The sequence below is a fragment of the Mercenaria mercenaria genome, chromosome 3 (assembly GCF_021730395.1).
Source record: "Mercenaria mercenaria strain notata chromosome 3, MADL_Memer_1, whole genome shotgun sequence".
In the NCBI taxonomy this organism is placed as follows: domain Eukaryota; kingdom Metazoa; phylum Mollusca; class Bivalvia; order Venerida; family Veneridae; genus Mercenaria; species Mercenaria mercenaria.
Window position 1 is genome coordinate 18,735,457 of NC_069363.1, and position 20,979 is coordinate 18,756,435.

Genomic DNA, 20,979 nt, shown 5'->3' on the forward strand with positions numbered 1-20,979 from the left:
TTGGCTGTTCAACAAGAAACTATTTCCTATCATTTTGAGAATGGCTCAAAGCCTTCTCTGGGCCTGATAGATACATGTTCCGCAATTGGTGCAGTCTATAGGTCTGTTAGTTACGTGTTTCAAAAATTGCGAGGTTCTTGGGTCTGCTATATTTGTGTTCCGCGTTTGTTGCGCTACGTATTCCGCAATAAAAAAAATAGATAAGGACTACCGGGTGGAATAGTATCTGCGAGTTTGTTTACTGCAAAAATATGGTCTAATGCCCCATGCTTAAATTGACAGGTTATCTAAACTGCAATGCACAAGATCAATCACTTTTTTCATACATTTATGTTAAGAAACCAACAAGAAAGCCTGTTCTGCATCTTTTAAGGAGCTATGTAAACTGTATTTTGTAGATGTATTTGACAATACTCAACAATACGCTGCAGTGATTATTTTTTTTATTTTCCGAAACTACATGTGGTTTTCTGTAGAGGAATGTATATAACGCGAAAAACGCCATAAAGAGGAAATCCAAATTTGAAACGTAGGGATAGTGTGCACAGCACCAATTTGCGAGAATTAATGACAATGGACTTATGAATTAAACACCTGATGAGAAGTAAATACACTTAGCATGACATAATTATCAGTCGATAACAGCTGCGTGACTTACTAGTTTGAAGCAATGTTGGGGTAATGGAGTTGAAATATATATAAACGCGGACTTTCGTAAAATCATTCCCTATGCATATTACGGAATGTTTTCTTTTAATTCAAAAGGGAAAACATGTCTTTCTTCAATAAAGCTGGTGGTTGTGGATAGGCGAAACAGCCTATATTCGGCTTTAGAATATAGCAAAAGAATCTCCGCACTGAGCAAAGGTTATAACTGGTTACCTGATATTTAAGTATATTTTTCAACTAGATTTGCTAATCTGTCGACAGATCGAATAATACCCCGTACCACTACATTCCTTTACGAAATAAAGATCTCTTTTACAGCAAAGAACCTGATTTTTAGAATTACAAAATTGTGTAAATTATTTACGCGGTTGTTATGAATTCAGTCCAATTTATTATTAAACGGACAACCAAATGATAAGTCGAAAAAGGACCAAAATCTGATTGTAACTTAAAACTGAATATGTATATATTATATAATTATGTACCTGAGAGCAAAAAATAAATTCAATCCATTCAACCTTTCAAGAGTTACCGAACGTACATATGTTAAGTCAAGAATGACTTATATTTTGATCAAAATTGGAAACTGGGGGTAAAATTGAATTTGGCTTGTATTTTATTATCAAAAACCTGTGTATTTACAATAAACCCAATCCACCACTTTAGAGGTACTAAGTATTGAATGGATAACCAGATTTTAAGTCGAAACAGACATTTGGGGTTAGGACCCTCCCCTTTCCTCTTCACCTCTTATTTATTTGGCAAACATGCCCGATCTACGGCTCGCAGGGTCGTGAATTGGATCCCCGGACGGGGCATATGTTCTCCGTGACGATTTGATGAAAGACATTGTGTCTGAAATCATTCGTCCTCCACACTGATTCATGTGGGGAAGTTGGCAATTACTTGTGGAGATCATGTTAAGTACTGGTATAGAATCCAGGAACACTGATTAGGTTAACTGCCCGCCGTTACATAACAGAAATACTGTTGAAAACGGCGTTAAACCTAAAACAAACAAACAATCCAATATACCACCCCTACGAATTCATAGCCCGTATATTTTTAGCATTTTAAAACGAACTGAGCAAAGATGGAGAGCATAGATTATGTTTCCAAATGCACATTCTTCTACAAATGCTTTTAAAAGATGAGAAACTTTGAAACTGTCACCCGATTATATAATCAGCTAGTCGATTCAGCTTATCACCTACTTTTCAAATTCTTGTATAAATGGATTGGGTCTGTAATCATTCCGCCAAATGACAGGTTTCGACGAGAAATCGGTAACTTTCATCAATCATTCAATTTTTCTTCTGTGGAGGCATAAACACACTAAATAGCTGGTCTACTTTATTCTATCTAAAACTGAGAAACTACCAATGGCTGTAGCACGCAACAGGACCCGTTCTAAATGTCTGTAACTTGCATTGATCTTCCTGTTCTTAACAGTTATGTGGTTTTCAATATAGATTCCTAACAGTTGTTTAGTTTGATTAAGTCTGATTAAAATCATCTCCAATTAATGCTACACTGACGTTTAGGAAGAACGAGAACTTAAGCCAGATTGTTTAGTTTCTAAACGTGGTAATTTAATAATTTTAATAATCATAAAAATGTCATTTCTTTTTTTCTTTTTTTTTTTTTCTTTGGTTTGTGTTTTTATTTTTTTGTACAGTACCTAAATTCATGACATATTTTTTCTACATTTACTGCCGTATTGTTTTCACAGCATCAATGTTTGAATCATATTTGTTTCGACAACTGTACTGTTTTTATTACGCATGTGAAATATACTTCATAACGATACTATTAATAATAAAATATATCATATATTTTTTTTATTTGGTGAGGAACTTCTAAGCGCCCAATCAATTTGTTTGCTGTTTCGAAACATTTTTTCTTCTCTGTACTGTAAATATATATACATTAAAGCAATACATGTAGAATATTATAAAACTAAACATTTACATATAATATAATATACAGAACCCTATGGCTCTATATTCCGGTCCATCTTGAAAATAACTGGAAAATCTGGAATTTAGTGCAAAAAGTAATTATACGACCCTATCACACAAAGCTATCTTTTCTGACTTTGCAATAAGATGACATTTCTTTTTTCCATATTATTAGACTGTCATTCAAAGTAATGGATATAACATAAAATCTTTCATGCTTGTATGTTTGTCTCTGCTAAAAACTGAATAAACTAGTCCGTCTTGTTAAGTAACAATCAGGCAGTATATACACCTTTGAGATTTCAGGACTGGATGTCTTGTAAATTTTAAGTATTAGCGGTTCACAATGGTGCTCCAAAACTCCATTTATGATGTCCAGAAAATATAGGAAATAACACCATGCCATATAGAGGACATGTTTTATATGTCTATATATTTGTCGACATCTGGCTTTTTGGCAAGAGGATTTTTAAAATTCTCTCATATACACATTGATTATATTGACAACGCAAGCCAGCGACTACGTTTTTACATTTGAACAAGTTACACTTAATATTCATGCTACTTTATTTTGAAATTTAGACTGTATTTTCAGACAAGACTTTTAACTTTCCGCCATAGCCATTTAAGGAAAACTAGGTTTGTCCACAGATGGACATGTTTTAACGAATAGTAGGGGAAACTTCACGGACGGGAAAGGATCTATGGGGTTTTCCCTACATCCTGAACGGGAAAACTGACATTAAAGTAAAATTTAAGTTCAACTTTTAAATTTCTAGAAGTTTCCCATACTAGAGATCTAACGTTCAAGTCTGGAAACTGAGATACATGTTTACGCTGAATTGCATGCACAATTATAGGAAGTTGGCTCTCCGAGGTATTCTCGTATTCTGCAAAACTCATTTAAACAAAACTAATTAAGTCCTGAGAAAAATGGGAAGCTATCTAGAAGAGAAAGAATTGAATACGACTATACAATGCATAAAATTTACATCATACTGATAATACATACCAAATTTGATCAAATCTCTTATACCTGGAAACTTGATACATCTGTTTATAATCATATTACATGTTCTAAGTCATGTTATGTGTTTGTAGCATAAGCATACATCTTTATTGCATTTCGTTAGATTTATGGCTCATCTTTATTGCATTTCGTTAGATTTATGGCTCATCTTTATTGCATTTCGTTAGATTTATGGCTCATTTTCTACTTAGAAATTTAGTGTTTTTTTATTATTGTCACATCAAAGCATGTATAACAATGAAAAAAGTGGAATCTAAAGCAATAGCACTTTTAAAACATAAACTGCATACCTATAAATAAAAACATAACTAAAGTTATCTAATCGTAGTCAGAAATAATTGTGAAAGAATCTGTAAATGTTAATTGTTTTGTTTTTGCAATCATAAAGCAAGACAAGTGTTAAAAGCAATTAACCAGTGGTCTTTGTATGGCTGCAAGTACTTCATCAGTGTAAATCTACATATCAGCTTCGCGACGGGGATAGTAGTTTCCAGTTCGGGAAATTTTGAAATTACAAACAGTTTAGGACATTAAGAAATGGAAAGTAGTTTTGAATATGAACATCTCGGCTTCCGTGGAAACATTTACATTTTGTGTTCCTTTTTAAGTCATGCTTTTTAAGCTTTTTTCTACTGATGGTGATGATTTTCCCACCTTTTGAAGTTTTAAGTAAAATTTTATATGTGAAGAGCGTTAACTCCGAAAATGTCGGTGCCATTATGTTAGACATAATTCAAAAAGTACATCTCAGCTTCAATAGGTTCTCATTAAAGATACCAACTGGGTCATTTTAATGAAACAAGTAAAAACTGCTGATTTTGCTTCCAATGCGCGAAGCAAGTTACTTTGCATAGTAAGTACTTTCCCGTTCAGAAAGTAGGGAACACCCATAGACTGCATCCCAAACTCCCCTACTGCATGGGGGATGGCTTGAAAAGACTTGACGGGGCATTTTTGTGAAGTTAATTTGAAATACTAAATGTTTTGCATGTAAGTTGCATTCTAATCAATTACCAGACAAACTGCTTTCATGCTTTATTGACGAAATGATCGCAGTGCCAGGTTCTTTAACTTTGAAAAAAAAAACAACATGTTTTACTACGTTATGCTACTTCTTTAACTATGACATTCAAGTAAACATTTTGCGTGTAAACTTCTGTTATAAGCAGGATTCTCAACAACTACTAAACAGAATTCTTTCAACTTCCACAAAGAGCTTCGGCATCTTCAAATAACATTCCATACATTTCCTCTTTAATACTTTTGGTAAACCTTTGTTTGATATGAAGGTGTGTGATCATATTTTAATAGTCGTAAATAAACAGCAGCTTTCATTCAGGTTTTAATTTCAAATTATATGTACACTGACTATGTAAACACATGTGACCTAACCGAGTAATGATCGACTTTCCTGGAGTGGTCACGGAGATATTTTGAGCATTCGGTATTTTTTTCTTCACATGGACTTCAAGTATCAACGTCGATTGAATTTTCAAACATTTACATGTCAGCAAGTGTTGAACTCTTCGTAGATTTGATGGATCCCGGTCAATAAAAATAAATTGAAATTGTTTTAATTGATTTCCAACGACTTTAAAGGTATTAGCTGCGTCTCGGTTTATTGAAATGGTTTAACGAACTTGTCATTGAAAACACTGGAAGTTTTTGTTCACTATTTCACTACAAAAAGTGAGAGAGAAAACAAACGACCCGAAAACGTACACTGTCAATCAAGTGCCATAGCTTCTAAAAGTATATATTTGGGCTCTATAGTCGACTATATCGGAAATAGCCTAACATCACGTTTCATTAAATATTGATGTGAACAAATTGAGTGTAGAATAGACTTTACTTGCGTGACACACGTGAACATTACAAGACAAAATATGTATTGTGTGCAAGGATAAGTATGCTTGTAAATCAAAGGCCCTTTGATAAATTGTTCAAAAAGTATTGTTTTACAGGATTAGGCCTATACATAAATAATATAAAGATATCGATATAAACCTCTAAAACCTAATTTGTATAAAAGATGGTGCATTTACGTGTGAAATTACTACAAAGTATAAAACATTTCGTTCATAGGGAGAGTTATGTAATCCCATTCCATCCAGGCATTTTCAGTTTCAGGTATTTAAACAAGCCTTAAAGATTGCAAGTCATTTGCAAGCAACATTCTATGACATTTTCCATTTTTTCGCATTATATTTATTAAAGGAATAACAGACTTACCCTGCTAAAATTCTATAATGAACTTGTCCATCTTTCAATTTGGACAGTACCATTAACTGTCAAAAGGGGGTGCTTACCAAAAAGATATTGACTGAATGGCGAACAGATGTGCAGGCTGATCATGATCTGCACTGGTCGCAAAGGCAGGATCACAATCTTGTCCAGCATAGTAAGGGTTCTTGTTAAATTACACTTGTCAAATTTTCTGTTTTGACAACGATATATTTAGCCGAAATTTATTAAAAATGCAGGTTTGTATTTAAAAGCACTTTCACTATGGTTCAAATTATTGAAATATCCTGATGTAAATCAAATTCACATGGAAAATTGAAATCTAATTGAAACCAAAAGAAGTGTCATGCTTTTTAAATACTTTTAAAGTGTGTAATTACAAAATTGTATAAAACAATAAATCACACATTTCTAACAGAGATTTAACTCTATATAAAATATCAGACGTTTAAGTGGTGAACATATTCAAAGCCAGATTAACCACTTAAGACAAAACTGGTGCAGAATATATTGAAAATTTTATAGCAGAAAATAGTCGCAAACAAAATCTGTTGCTAAAAAATTAATTTTAAAAACTTTACAACTGCCAGATAACCATAAAGAATGCACTGATTATGTTGCAGAAGTTGGAACATCAGCTGTATCAGAAGTGTGGGAAGAGATGTAGGCCTACGTTGCCTTGCATTGCAATATGTCGCACTGTTATGATGAAGGAAATCACCCTGCTCTACACTATTCCGTACTATTATGGCGTGGGAAGAGAAATCGGATCCGATGCCCTACACTACAATACTAGGCATTATTACATACTCATTTAAAAACTCCGTTACGGTAGTTCTGCACGTTCGGATCATTTTTTTAAAATTAAATTCAGATTTTTCAAAACTTCAGAACATATTTAGAAAATTCGACAAATAAAAAAGATAGGGTCGTGTGTTCAATTTTTTGCTAGACTGATTTGAAAAAAAAAAAATAAGACCTAACCTAAGTTTTCATAATGGGGGTCTATGGGAAAATCATAATTTGGATAACATTTTCACGAATTTTTTTTTTCTACAATGTTGATTTTAATGAAACTTCTCACAGTCGTAAATAAACATATGGCCTATAATATGGTGAGGTCCGTGTGCTTGTTTTCGAGATATTTGCCATTGGTTAAACATGTTAAGGAGATCCATCCATTTCGAGCTGATTTTAAGACATTTTTCCCCGGGAATTATTTAACGTGTCAGATGTTCTAACATCATATTTTAACTTAAGAAAGATAGAGTGTAATGTTGCCGTTGTAACAAATTTAGGCCTACTCACCTGTTGCCATTAACTCATAAAATGTTATCATTGCCGTACGCGGAATCCAGACTTTACTCTACGTTTTCCAGATAAATGACGTTTTGCCATAACTTCCAGTTTATCAAACTTGCAGAACTACCTTAAGTTACAGTGGAACCTGAAACGTTAATACTTTTCCATACTGACGTTCAAATTTCATATCGGGTGCGTGACGTCATTTGTGACGCCAGTTTCATGCGTGTAACGATTATTAGATTTGCATCGAAAAATATGCACTCGTTCTTTCGCGGAATAATATTGCGCTCCTAACGTCGCGCAATAGTTCCGCTGCAGGATTTATAGGTTATTAGATTGTATCGAGAAATATGCATGCGTTCTGCAGCGGAAATCTTGCGCGACTTTAGGAGCGCAATATTATTCCGCGAAACAACGAGTGCATATTTCTCGATGCAAATCTAATAATCTTTTTATTACATACGCATATACACTTAAAAAGTTAAAATCATTATATATGATATAAATCTGTTATTAAGCCTGAGTGAAATTGAAAATATCGTCATTAAACATTACCAACTTTTAGTAACATCGATCTATCGAAAATCGATAAATTTGCCTATATAAACAAAGAAGGAAAAAATACTTAAACTTAAATAGAAAAAGTTCTATTTGGAAATCAAAAATTCGATACCCCCACAAATTAAAGTTTAATTTATTCCGGATATTATGAATATTTAAAAAAAAAAAATATTTTAATATTTGGTTGGTCCTTTTTGACTTTAAAAAGACCCACGTCTGTTCATATAGACACTGTAGGAAACGGGTAAAAAAACTGACTTTTCCAAATATAACAGATAAAATGAGATATTTTCCGCAAATAATCAAAAAATCGATACCCACAAAAATGTAGAAAAAATATTCACTTTTCGTTATATGTAATTTGTTATATATTTAATAATGGTTTGTTTGGTCCTTTTTGCATTTTAGTGTGTACAGTGAACATTTCTTCAAAAAATCCGGCTTTTTCCGTCGTTATCCGTAAGTACTCGGAAGTTGTTACGGAAAATATTGTCGTCTGCTAGTCTGACTTTGTCGGTACAAATTGTTATAGCTCAAAGCCAATGAATTGTAGGTAAATTCAATCTGACAAAAAAAAAAAAACAGCAACAAAAAAAATTGAGATTGTAATTAGACAAATTAAAACAAATTAATTGTTGAACTCAGAAACGGCGAAACCTAGATCCGCTGTCGTTTAAAATAACACTATGGAGGATGTAGAGTTCAATTCGCATTAAATATACAAATGCTTTTAATTTTCATCGCAAAAAAAAATACTTAAACCAACTAATTCTCATGTATTTCCGTAAAATATAGCATGTCAGTAATTGAGTTTCAAAGCATTTTTAAGAAATACAGCGATGATTAATTTCCAGATACCTATATTATTTTTTGCCGAACGATCTGGAGACTTTATTATTGCCGCGGCGGTCCGAATCCGATCTCCGACGCGGTCATCTTTTTTTTCTTCATATAGGATTTTTTAATAATTTTGAAACAAAAAAAAAAAAAACATTTTCTTTTATTCATAGTATAACCAAACTTTAATTCAAAATATAGCCTTGATGAACTGAAAATTCTACTTCTTTCCGAACCTCCTTTGTATATATCATTCTGTATTCTTAAATTAATGCATGTTTTTGGTACATTCTTTAATCATTCGTTTAAAAAATTGCGATATCTATTATTAGTTTTAGTCTCAAGACTGCACACAAAAATAATTTAATTGTAACAAATATCTTAAAATTACCCTTTGACTTTTATTGTGTATTACAATATTGCCTAGGGATAAACAATATCCGGTCAGTGTTATTTCAAGCCGGGTCATAAAAGATATGTTACCCCACTTACTATAAGTGATAGGTATTTTTATGGTTTTTGCGTTGTAATATATATCTTTCACTTTCTTCTGTTTTTATATAGTCTTTTCCCTTGCTTTCAGGAATTTTGTTTTTACGATTTTTACCCTTATTTCAGGAATCGTATGACAGTAGGAAGAATCAGTACAAATTTAGAATTCACATCGTTAATAGAGTTGTTCCGTAAATATTTACTGAGTAAAGATCCTGGCCCAAATTTCACGAAAAAAAGTTATTACTTAGTTAAGTCTGCTATTCTAAAATTGAGATATTGATGAAGTTATTGTTATTTAATGTTGTTAATGTTTCCCGTAACAAAATATTTATAGTTAAAGTATACTATGGTAGTAGTATTTGCCAGCAGTACTTATTGTGATATTTCTATTTAGGCACGATATAAGAAACTTAATCCTTATTATGCTTAATTACAATAATGAACTTGTCTATCTTTCAATTTGGACAGTACTATTGATTATGTGAAAAGGGGTGCATACCAAAAAGTTACTGGCTGAATGGCAGACAGTGCAGATCATGATCAGTCTGCACGGATGTGCAGGCTGATTATGATCCACACTGATCGCAAAGGAAGAACCAATCGTGTCCAGCATGGTAAGGGTTAAGTATTTCCTTTTAAAAGTGTAAGTCTTATTTCTATACTTCTTTTTCTTTAAAGCGACTGGCCTCCGGGTCGTTCGACAACAAAAATATTTTTTTTAGGTATCTTGAAAAAAATGCTATATTTCTTATGAAGGCTTCAAAACTTAATTACTGACAAACTTTATGCTACGGAAATACATGAGAATTTGCTGTTTTACTACCTTTTACGATGAAATCGAACAGCGTTAGTGATTTAGATTTTTGAAAATATTTTAGAAACAAAAGCTCATAATGTTCTAATGTTCATGGACGTATATACGCTCTCTAAATATTTTAGATAATATATTCATATTCTTGAATATTTATTTTGTTTACAGACAGTTTCTTGTGCGTAAATATTTCTTTTCTGTACATAGATATACGTTAGCATGATGTTTCATGTATTAAAAAGAAAGTAAATCTATGTGTTCGATGTATAAAATCTAACGATTTCTAAATATTTTAGATAACATACTCATATTCTTAAATATTACTTTTATTTGACAATTAATAAAGTAATATATAAATTTTCGACTTGTTCCGATTTTCACTTATTAAATTCACTTATTAAAACTTCATTCAGATCAAGTACACGGTGGCGATACCCTGGGTATGCAGGGGTGCAAAATGGCGGCGAAATCTCTCGATTCAGGTAACATTTTTCATTATTACTGTCTTAATACTTAACCAATTTTAACGAAATAAAGACGAGTGCCCGCTCATAAGAATACTACACCCTCGGCTATAAAGATTGGACTCCTGAGTTTCGTAGTTTTTGTGAAAAGTGCAACGGCGCATGCTGACGGAAAAAATGCAACTGCTATGTAGGGGGGCATTTTAATGAAAATGACTAAACCAGCTATCCCCATGTGTTTCGAAAAATGGCTTGTAGGGCAGAACCGGGTTTGACATGTTCCAAAGCTGTTGTAGAACTTTAGCAAGTGAACTCGCCAGTTTTCGGCAATTCCGGACGATTAAAAGGAAATGCTATGTGGGGGAGGTGTTTTCATAATGTTATGTGGGGGTGCTTTTGACATGTGGGGGTGACATAACTGGCTGCTAGAGACACGCAATAATACGGACAAAAAAGCCAGCGAAAAATACTTTTAACTGTTAAAGGCATATTATTTGTCAAAATATATTGTGATGATGTCCGTTCTTTCGTCCTTGCATGTTTCTTCTCATACATCGTTGGAACTAGAGACTTAAAACTTGATCACGATTTGACATCTACTGTTTAAACGCTATTTAAAACAGTTTGCTGTTATGTTTTTTATTACTTCACACAATTGACTCGTATTCACAAATACCAATTCTTGTGACAAGATGTTCACTTTTATGTATTTAAGTATGACAATGTCCTTCATTTAACTTTGATCTTTGCGTTTAAAAATCGGAAATAATTAAATTCCCCATAACCTTTGTCAGATTTTATAACCAACTTGGCTGTACAGCAATGTAAACTGAACAATCAATGCGACAAAAAAGTGGCGAACAGATACGCGATGGTATCATTTGACAAATTCTAGTGATTTATTGTAGTCTTTCTTTAACACTGTGGCGATACCTTGGGTATGCAGGGGTGCAAAATTTAACCTTTTTTCATGTTAACTTTATTTATACTTAACCAGTTTAAATGAAATAAAGACGAGTGTCCGCCCATATGAAAACTACAGCCTCGATTGTAGGGCTTGGTCATCTGGGTTTCATATTTTGTGTGAAAAGTGCAACGGCGCATTCTGATGAAACAAATCCAACTGGTGTTTAACAATCAAAAAAAGAAAAAAAAAATCAAAAAAAAAAAAAAAAAAAAAAAAAAAAAAAATACGAAAAAAAGGTTAAATTTTGCACCTGTAAACATCTGTCAGGATTCCGAGGAAACAACTGAAGATTTCTTTCAAGTTTAAAAGTACTTTTACTATAAGTTATACTAATATTCTCATATAGTGACAACAGTGTTCCTTCATACAATGGAATTACAAATACTTACAAACAGGAGTTAGTTGAATTTTATCTAAGTGAAATTGAAAGTTGGCGGTTGTTGCACTTTTGATGTGACGCTTTTGAAGGTCAAGACCGAAGTCCTAGCCAGGATTTCTTACCGGCTTTTATAAACATTTGGATCTGAAATCCACCAATCAAAACAGTAAAATCAAGAAATCCACCAATATCCACCAATCAATTGATAGAAGGATTTCCGAGGCTGAAATCCAGTATTTCAGCAGCCGCCATATTGAAATGCAGCACGAAAAATAAATAAGAAAATGATCAATAAATTGCATATAGCAACGGTAGCTGATGGATTTCTGGTGTTTAACAATCATAAATTACAAATAAATACAGATCATGAATTGTTCCTAGGTAGAAACTTTGACTATAAATGGAAATCTTAAAAGAAAATATTGAAGTGGGCGGATTTCAAATATTTCCGCCAGTGAAACTTTTGGTAACAATGAAATCTGAGAAGACTGACAAACTTTCATCAAAAAGGTAAGTATTTCACAATGTTATTGTGGTTTTCATATATAAAATGTTCCTTTCTAATCAGTTCACACCAGTATGGCAAGTTTATTAGGTAAGAGTATCTATACTTGTAAAGATCAGTTCATGGCACATGATTTCACAATGTCACCAGGATTTCCATGTAGAGTTCCATTGTCAGTCTTTCCTCAATTATTCATCAAAAGTTCATGTATTAGGTCAGAGACCACCAATTCGAAAAAGTACAGGGAACTTACTGGGAATGAGGTAAGTGTATACCTGGGAATAAGGTAACGTCTGTGCGTTCTGATTGGTCAGTCATGTAAACAAACCCAGGAAGTGATTATTTTTTCAAAATTGATATTTTTTCACTGCATTTACAGTATTTTATTATATATTTTGACAAAATTTGCTACATTTTCTGTGTATTGAAAAAAAGTTTTATCAAACGAATTTCTCCCGCCATGTCAATGATGTAAACAGGGGGTCATCTCATTCACACGAAAATTACTTAAATAAAGTATCACTATTCATATGTTTTTCGTCCGATATTTTGGTAGAACTAAGATAGTTCTTGAAAAACTTGTAATTAGATATACATGTTTCGATGTATGGAAGGCCGTACACGCCATAATGTTACAATGTAAGTCTATAGGAAAACAATTGGTGGTCTCTAACCATTAATGGTGTAACAGTAACTTAGAAAAATATAACAGACCCTTACAGCACCCCTGCATACCTAAGGTATCGCCACCGTGTTAAAGGAAGACTACAATAAATCACTAGAATTTGTCAAAAGATACCATCGCGTATCTATACGCCGCTTTCTTTTCGCATAGATTGTTCAGTTTACATTACAGCCAAGTTGGTTATAAAATCTGGTAAAGGTTATGGGGAATTTAATTATTTCCGATTTTTAAATGCAAATATCAAAGTTAAATGAAGGACATTGTCATACGTAGATACATCAAAGTGAACATCTTGTCACAAGAATTGGTATTTGTGAATACGAGTCAAATGTGTGAAGTAATAAAAACATTACAGCAAACTAACAGTTTTTAGCGTTTAAACAGTAGATGTTAAATATCAGATGGACATCAAAATGACTATGTTCCGACTTTTAAAAGTAAAGGTGAAAAGTCAAATAAAGGTAAAGGTCAAATATTAAAGAATGTAATTGAACGTCTTGCCAACAAGGTTGTTATTTGATTACAAGTACTAATTTAGAACAAGTTACAGCAAAATTTTATATAATAGATCCACGCCCCTTATGATACCTATAGCTTTAAATCTAGGTGTCGTATGAAAATGCACTCTCCAAAGGCCATAGCAGTATCGTGATCAAGTTTCAGGTCTCTAGTGCCAACGATGTATGAGAAGAAACATGCAAGGATGAAAGGACGGACATCATCACAATATATTTTGACATATCTAATATGCCTTTAACAGTTAAAAGTATTTTTCGCTGGCTTTTTTGTTCGTATTATTGCGTGTCTCTAGCAGCCAGTTAAGTCAACCCCACATATCAAAAGCACCCCCACATAACATTATGAAAACACCTCCCCCACATAGCATTTCCTTTCAATCGCCCGAAATTGTCGAAAACTGGCGATTTCACTTAATAAAGTTCTAAAACAGCTTTGGAACATGTCAAGTCCGGTTCCGCCCTACAAGCCGTTTTTCGAAACACACGGGGATAGCTGGTTTAGTCATTTTCATAAAAATGCCCCCCTACATAGCAGTTGCATTTTTTCCGTCAGAATGCGCCGTTGCTCTTTTCACAAAAACTACGAAACTCAGGAGTCCAAGCTTTATAGTCGAGGGTGTAGTATTCTTATGAGCGGGCACTCGTCTTTATTTCGATAAAATTGGTTAAGTATTAAGACAGTAATAATGTAAAATGTTACCCGAATCGAGAAATTCCGCCGCCATTTTGCACCCCTGCATACCCAGGGTATCGCCACCGTGAAGTATATTGTTTAGCAAACCGCCCGCCAGTAAATGCATCAGATAATGACCAAAGCTGTAATAATCGATTCCCCCCCCCCCCCCCCCCCCCCCCCCCCCCCCGTGTTACTACAACAACAACAATTAGTACGGAAATCAACGAATCCGTCCGGTAGCGATGATATTGGATTATTGGTTTTATTGATTTTTATGATAGGTAGATCTGTCCCGCTTTATCGGTTTAGAGATGTTACTAAAAGTTGGTAATGGAACTTTTAAACGCGGCCATATACATGAAACTGACGTCACAAATGACGTCACTCACCCGATATGAAATTTTAACGTCAATATGGAAATGTATTGACGTTTCAAGTTCCATTGAAAGTAAATGGAGATTTTAAATGAGTATGTAATAATTGTGCATAATTCACGATACAAATCTAATAATCTATAATTATTGCAGCGCCGGGAACCATGTATGACGCCCTGCACTGCAAATTTCTACACGAATACGACGTGGGAAGACGTCCAGCACTACGTACAATATTCCGTACGAATGTGGTGTTGGAAAACGACCTGCACTGCAATATTCGCCAATAATGCAACAATTCAAACGGTATTATCTTTAAAACTCTAGGCGACACAATTTTATATATATTTTTTTCTGTTTTCATTATAACAAATTGAATGAACAGAAAGATCTGATGAAATATAGGCCTATATAAGAAAAACAATATTAAGACATATCTCTCGGGTAGTGAAAGTGGTATATACAAACAGTTTATAGTCTAATGAACTCACTTATGTTTGCTTTCCGGATCAACATGGAAACCCTCGAAGCCAATGACGACGTCCGATGTTTCCTCAATCGTTGAGAGCTGTTCTGCTGTGTGCCAAACCTCACATCCTTCAGTTGGTGGCCGTACATTTGTTGGTGAACTAGGGTGTCTTCCGATTACTTGGTTTTGTTCGTGCGCGGTTTCCATGGCAAGTCCACTGTCTGCAATACACTGTTTGATCGAAGCCTCTTCCACTGACTTTCTATTCCGAGTAATTTCCGGCAGTGGTTGCTCGCCAATCGCCTTGAGCTGTAACATTGGTGGTCTTTGATCGAGCTTCGCCATACCTGTATGTGAACTATAAACAAATATCACTGTTATATACCCATTGTTTCAGAATATAACATTATTGGACCCGGGCTACATGTTCACAAAACACATTCCAGTCTCAGTTGAATTTGAAAATTGAAATGGTAATACGAAATTCTACTAGAACTTCGAGAGGAAATGCAAATTGCAACTTACCGCCAATACTGAATACTTAGTTGAAAATAGTCATTAACTTAGCAGTGACAAATAAAGTTTCAATATCAAACTGAGCTAAAGACTGAAATGTTTTGTGAAGATGGGCCCTGGCAGATAACAATCCGAGTTGATTAATCATTAGTCTGCTGGTCGATTAATCATAATTGAAATCAGATATACATCACTTTTAAGGTCATTAAGCGACTCCAGTGCCTTTGTATGAGTAATATCCAAGCATTAACATCTTGTTATCACCCATTCGCGTGTATTTGTATGTATTATGCTATGCTCCCAGAAATTCGGATTAATATCTGGCGCATATGTGAAAGCTCTATGACATAAAACTTTCGACTGGATTTCGATTCTGTTTTGATGTATATGTGAGACGGTCTTTATTTCGGTCTTCAGTGTTTCCGACTTTGAACATACAGTCCATTGCTTGTCAATTTTTTTTTCGAACTTTCGTACAAAAAAAAATAATGTCGAAGATAAAATTTTAAGTTGATGATCACGTCATAAACCACTTTATTTGATTCCTCGACGCTGTGATTAATTAGCACTATATTAAATAAGAACTAGTAATCCTTTATAAACAGACTATCTCGTTTGTTTGATTCTTCCAAACCATTCATATGAGCCGCACCATGAGAAAAACCAACATAGTGGGCTTTGCGACCAGCATGGATCCTGACCAGCCTGCGCATCCGCGCAGTCTGGTCAGGATCCATGCTGTTCGCTTTCAAAGTCTATTGCAATTAGAGAAACCGTTAGCGAACAGCATGGATCCTGACCAGGCTGGTCTGGATCTATGCTGGTCGCAAAGCAACTATGTTGGTTTTCTCATGGTGCGGCTCATACTCTTTAAAGGTATATTAGATCCAAATCCAATAACTTCATTTAAACACAAAATTAACAAGTTTATGTGTATTAACAGTTTAAAATAGTACACACTGTATACATATATAGATAAACACAGTTACCACTACAAAAACTGGCTGTTTTTTTAATAAATAACATCAACTGTTATTGCATGATATTTTATTATGAATGTAACTTTATATACAAACTTAATTTATATATTTAGTAAAGCTAAATACATATGATGAGGATTTATACATTTGAAGTAAATATCTAAAGATTAAATAATTTAGTGAGAGCTGGCCATTGGATGTCTTTAAGCGGTCAAATTGATGGCAAAAATAGCTCGGTAACAAACACATCGTTAAAATGTCTTTTCTCAATTAACTTACACATTAATTAGTTCGTTTTTTTTTCTTCTTTCCAATCAACAAATGAATTGACAGATAGTCTAGCTGATATGCGTCAAGAATAAGTTCGCTAAGAAACTTTCAATTGCCATGTTGACATTGTGAAGTTCTTCGATTATTTCCACTGATGACACGACTTTTATCTAGGTTGATGGAGAAAGACTAGGGAGTGTCAGGGAGTCAAAGCAGCAAACTATACATTAAATTTTACAACAGATTCAAACATTCCGTATATTGCAAGAAGTAATTTATGCTATTTGAAATATATCTAACAGTTAAAAACGCTATAATCGAAAGCATACGGAGTCCCTCACTTTTATGAATATTACATTTTTTTTTTCATTTCAACCAAGGGTGAGCTTAAATCTACGGATCGCGGGGTCGTAAAATCGATTCCCGGACGAGGCGTATGTTCTTCGTGACGATTTGATAACAGACCTAGTGCCATTAAACCGCTGATTCATGTGGGGAAGTTGGAAGAATCCGTATTTACCAAAAAACATGAATGTAATGTCTAAAACAAAAGTGTCGGATGTCACATTGTATCATTTTGCACAAGTACGGGATTTTTTAAAACACGAAACATTATTTCGTAAAAGAAAAAAAAATAAAGTAACATCCGACACTGTCATCAAAGTTTAGACGTTACACTCTTTCTTAAAAACGGAACAAAATTTCGAAATATTTTGTTTTAACAAAATATGTCATTTTTACGAAATATGAAATCTCTTAATTACAAAATATAACTTCGCATTTACGAAATAAAGGTATCGGATCTTACTTAAGGGGCTCCGTAATATATATAACGTTACAAGACAGATTTTTTTCTATAGATACTGTAGAGATAATCTACGAAGAAAAATGTCTTACCTTGCATCAACCCTCATGCAGACAAAGCATACAGTGTATATTTCTTTTCTTTTGCTACAACGAGTATTTTTTTTTTTTTTATTTACAGAATACTCCAATCACTGAGAAATAAGTAAAAACAGCATGTCACTTGTTCGTGTGATAAACAATACTGTCCACAGAATCATATAACCACCTGTTCCAGAAAACGTATATAGCTTGTTACCATAGTAACAATGACACTACGATATTTTAATTTCTGCGGTATAATACACTGTTGGATCATATTGATCAACAGTAGAACTCAAAGAATAACAAAAACAAGTAAATACAGAGCGTGAACTTATAATTATTGTGTCATTCCAACCATATCTGATTTTAAAATCTTGTATAACGTCAATTTTCTTCGATCCCAGAAGTTTTATTCTTAGCACATTTTGTCTAGTTCCGAGAGCGAGACCATTTTATACTTTTATGAAATATAGATTAAAATTTATACCGATTAAAACTGATCCGCTGTATCATTCACAAAATATGTGTATAACACTATATAAAGTATCTGAAGATATTAAAATCTTAACGCAGACTTGAAACGCAAAGTGATTCTACATAACAAACAGGCATCATTTTATTGTCAGTTAAAACAGCAGTAACCGTGTATATCGACAGATTCACAATGGCGTAAAAGCGGGTTCAAAATGTATGAGGGTTGGGTTTGAGTTGTATGGGAGACAAACCTGTGAATATTTTCCCCGATTTCTCTGTGGATTAACAACCAAAACAACCCTTTCAGACTGATATAATAAACTTATTACTGATAACTTATCATTTATATTTATGTTCTTTTACCTGTATCTTAATCTTGGAAAATAATGATTTTGGCGTGGGGTGGGGTGGGGTTGTCTCACTCTCAAGTTAAAACCCAACATCTTTTGACGGGTACAGAATTTCAGACAACCAGCTCAAATTCTGCAAAAAAAATGTCTAAAGACGGATGTAATATTAAATATTGATCCAGTTGAAAATTGGCCCCATTGATCAAAATTTAATGTTGAAATGCTTGCGGGGTCAATTCTCAACGTTAAAAAAGGACCTTTAATTTGATCAAAATGTTGGAATGTTGACGGTGTCTATTCTCAACGTTGGAAAAGGATCCATGGGGTCTATTTTCAACGTGGTCAGTATTTAATGTTACACGGGCACCAGAGATACACTACATCAGTATCTGGCTTAAGGACACTTACACAACATCCTGTTCACTGGTGTTCCTCCAATGCATGATGTACTTAAAATAAATTTCAAACGCCCCTTCACACGAAATCAATATAGCTTCATTTACACTATTTACACGTAGGGTGAAAAAACTATTTTATTTTTTCGAGCTTCATTGATAAGTGAACAGACAACAGACCTACATTACTGAGAGAATCTCTTACAAAACATGCTGATTTTGACCGATGATTACGTCAAACTCATTTGTCTAAAGATAATGATGTAAACACAGCAAAAACTGACCATTCAGTCTAAAAGCATGTCCGCTTAACATAACAATCCATTGATTAACTGCTGCAGTAAACATCTATAGAAGTACACATGAACTGAGCATAGGAAAAACACGTCACGTGCTTTACCTATAAGCACCGTTTCCATGACAATTGTCTGTCACAGAAAAGACTGTCAGGCAAAAAAAGGCGACGGCAAAACAATTAACATACGACTTCATTGGTATTTATCACAGAACTGTACTAATATTGTTTGCTCTTTCGAGAAAGTTAAAAAACAAGGAAAGTTCTATTGTTCTTTTGTGAATTAATATGTGAAATATGTTACGTACTAGTTTCCGGCAGTTTTAGGGGCTATATCAAATATCGGTATTTATTATCATATCACCTACGTTTCAGGGCAATCTATTTCTCATCAGTTTGATTCAAAATGTATCCACGAGATGCGAGGCGTGAATACTGTAAAGCATAAATCACATCAAATGGGAATATGAATGCCTCGATGCTAACAAAAGCAAAAGATGTTAATAAACACACATACACTCCCAATGAGGGCCTGTCGGGCGGGTAGCTTTGATCTGACCTTATACATCCCCGACACCACACACAAAACGATAAAGGGGCGAGAGCTTTATCTCCCCTTAGGATAACATTCCATGAAGTTCGACTGCTATATGCACAAACGTTCTCTAGTTACTATTTATGAACAGGACACGGACGCTCTCACAATAAAATGTTGTTAATTTTGCATTAGGTGTCTAAGTTTGCAAAGGACATGCTGTCTTGTTATTGTGAATCCAATTGTGTATACAAAAGATATAGATAGGACAATACAAAAATGGACATTACCCTATGTGACCTAAACTATGAGCTAGATCTGGAGAACCGAGTCTTGCATAACAACTATCGTCTAGCTATTGTGAATGCTTGTGCAAAGCCATTTGAATATCCATCCATGTATACAAATTATACACCAAACAAGAAAAGATGTGACATTGACCTCAATATATGGAAAGAAGAATTGCAGGTAAATGGTGAAAATTATAGACTGGACAAAAAAGGACTTAAAATCTTTGATCTCCAAGAGTTACTATGGCCTTTGACCTAGGGATCTATACATGGTCTACATACAAGTGGTTCATGACAAGATCTGGCTGCCCTTAAAAGGGGTTAGGTGGAACCATTTGAACAAATTTGAGAGAGGTCTGTACAAGGATGCTAGAAAACAATAGGTGAAAATCCATCAAGCCTTTCACGAAAAAAAATGTTAAAAGTTTTTTTCTATTTTAAGCTTTGACAGCAACATACAGACCATGTTTGGTGAAGATATATCAAGTTGTTCAAAAGCTGTTCAAAGACATTTTCCCACTTTTTTTCTATTTATAACTCCTGTGATGCATCAAGCAGAACCAACTGAAGAAATGACAACAGATAATGGACTAACCATCTACACTCTCGGTCAAAATGGACGACGTCCATAGGACACCAATGTCCTAACTTTCCGTCACTATCCAGTTGTGTTACTTGCTTGGGTTAGGGGTGCGAGTCATCAGCAGAGGTGTATGGACACACACTAAAAACACCATAAGAACAAGAGGGCCATGACGGCCCTGTATCGCTCACCTGAGTGCCATTGCTCAAGATGATATGATAAAGTTTTGACGTAGAGCACATAGGCATACACATTAAATATCACCAGGTTAAACATTTTCTTGTAACAGTCCCTTTTGACCTAGTCAGGGCAAATTTCCATACCAAGTTTGAGGGTCCTACGCTCAAATGCTGCACTTTTGTACTAACATGATTATTCCTTACCTGGAAGACTGAAATAACATTTAAAACCAATCTCATTAGATGCTGCTGAGATATATTCATTTACATAAAA

General features: G+C 34.2%; 1 protein-coding gene across 1 annotated transcript in view; it reads right to left on the reverse strand.

Annotated features, from left to right (window-relative positions):
* The window catches only part of LOC123525339 (arrestin domain-containing protein 3-like), a 52,325-nt gene extending 34,549 nt beyond the window's left edge, over positions 1–17,776 (reverse strand). The window contains exons 1-2 of the mRNA XM_045304306.2: positions 17,614–17,776; positions 14,973–15,308 (exon numbers count right to left, since the gene is read on the reverse strand). Coding sequence (XP_045160241.2) covers positions 14,973–15,308; positions 17,614–17,630 — 353 coding nt within the window. The 5' untranslated portion in view covers positions 17,631–17,776. The remainder of the gene's footprint in view (positions 1–14,972; positions 15,309–17,613) is intronic.
* Between the last annotated feature and the right edge of the window lie 3,203 nt (positions 17,777–20,979).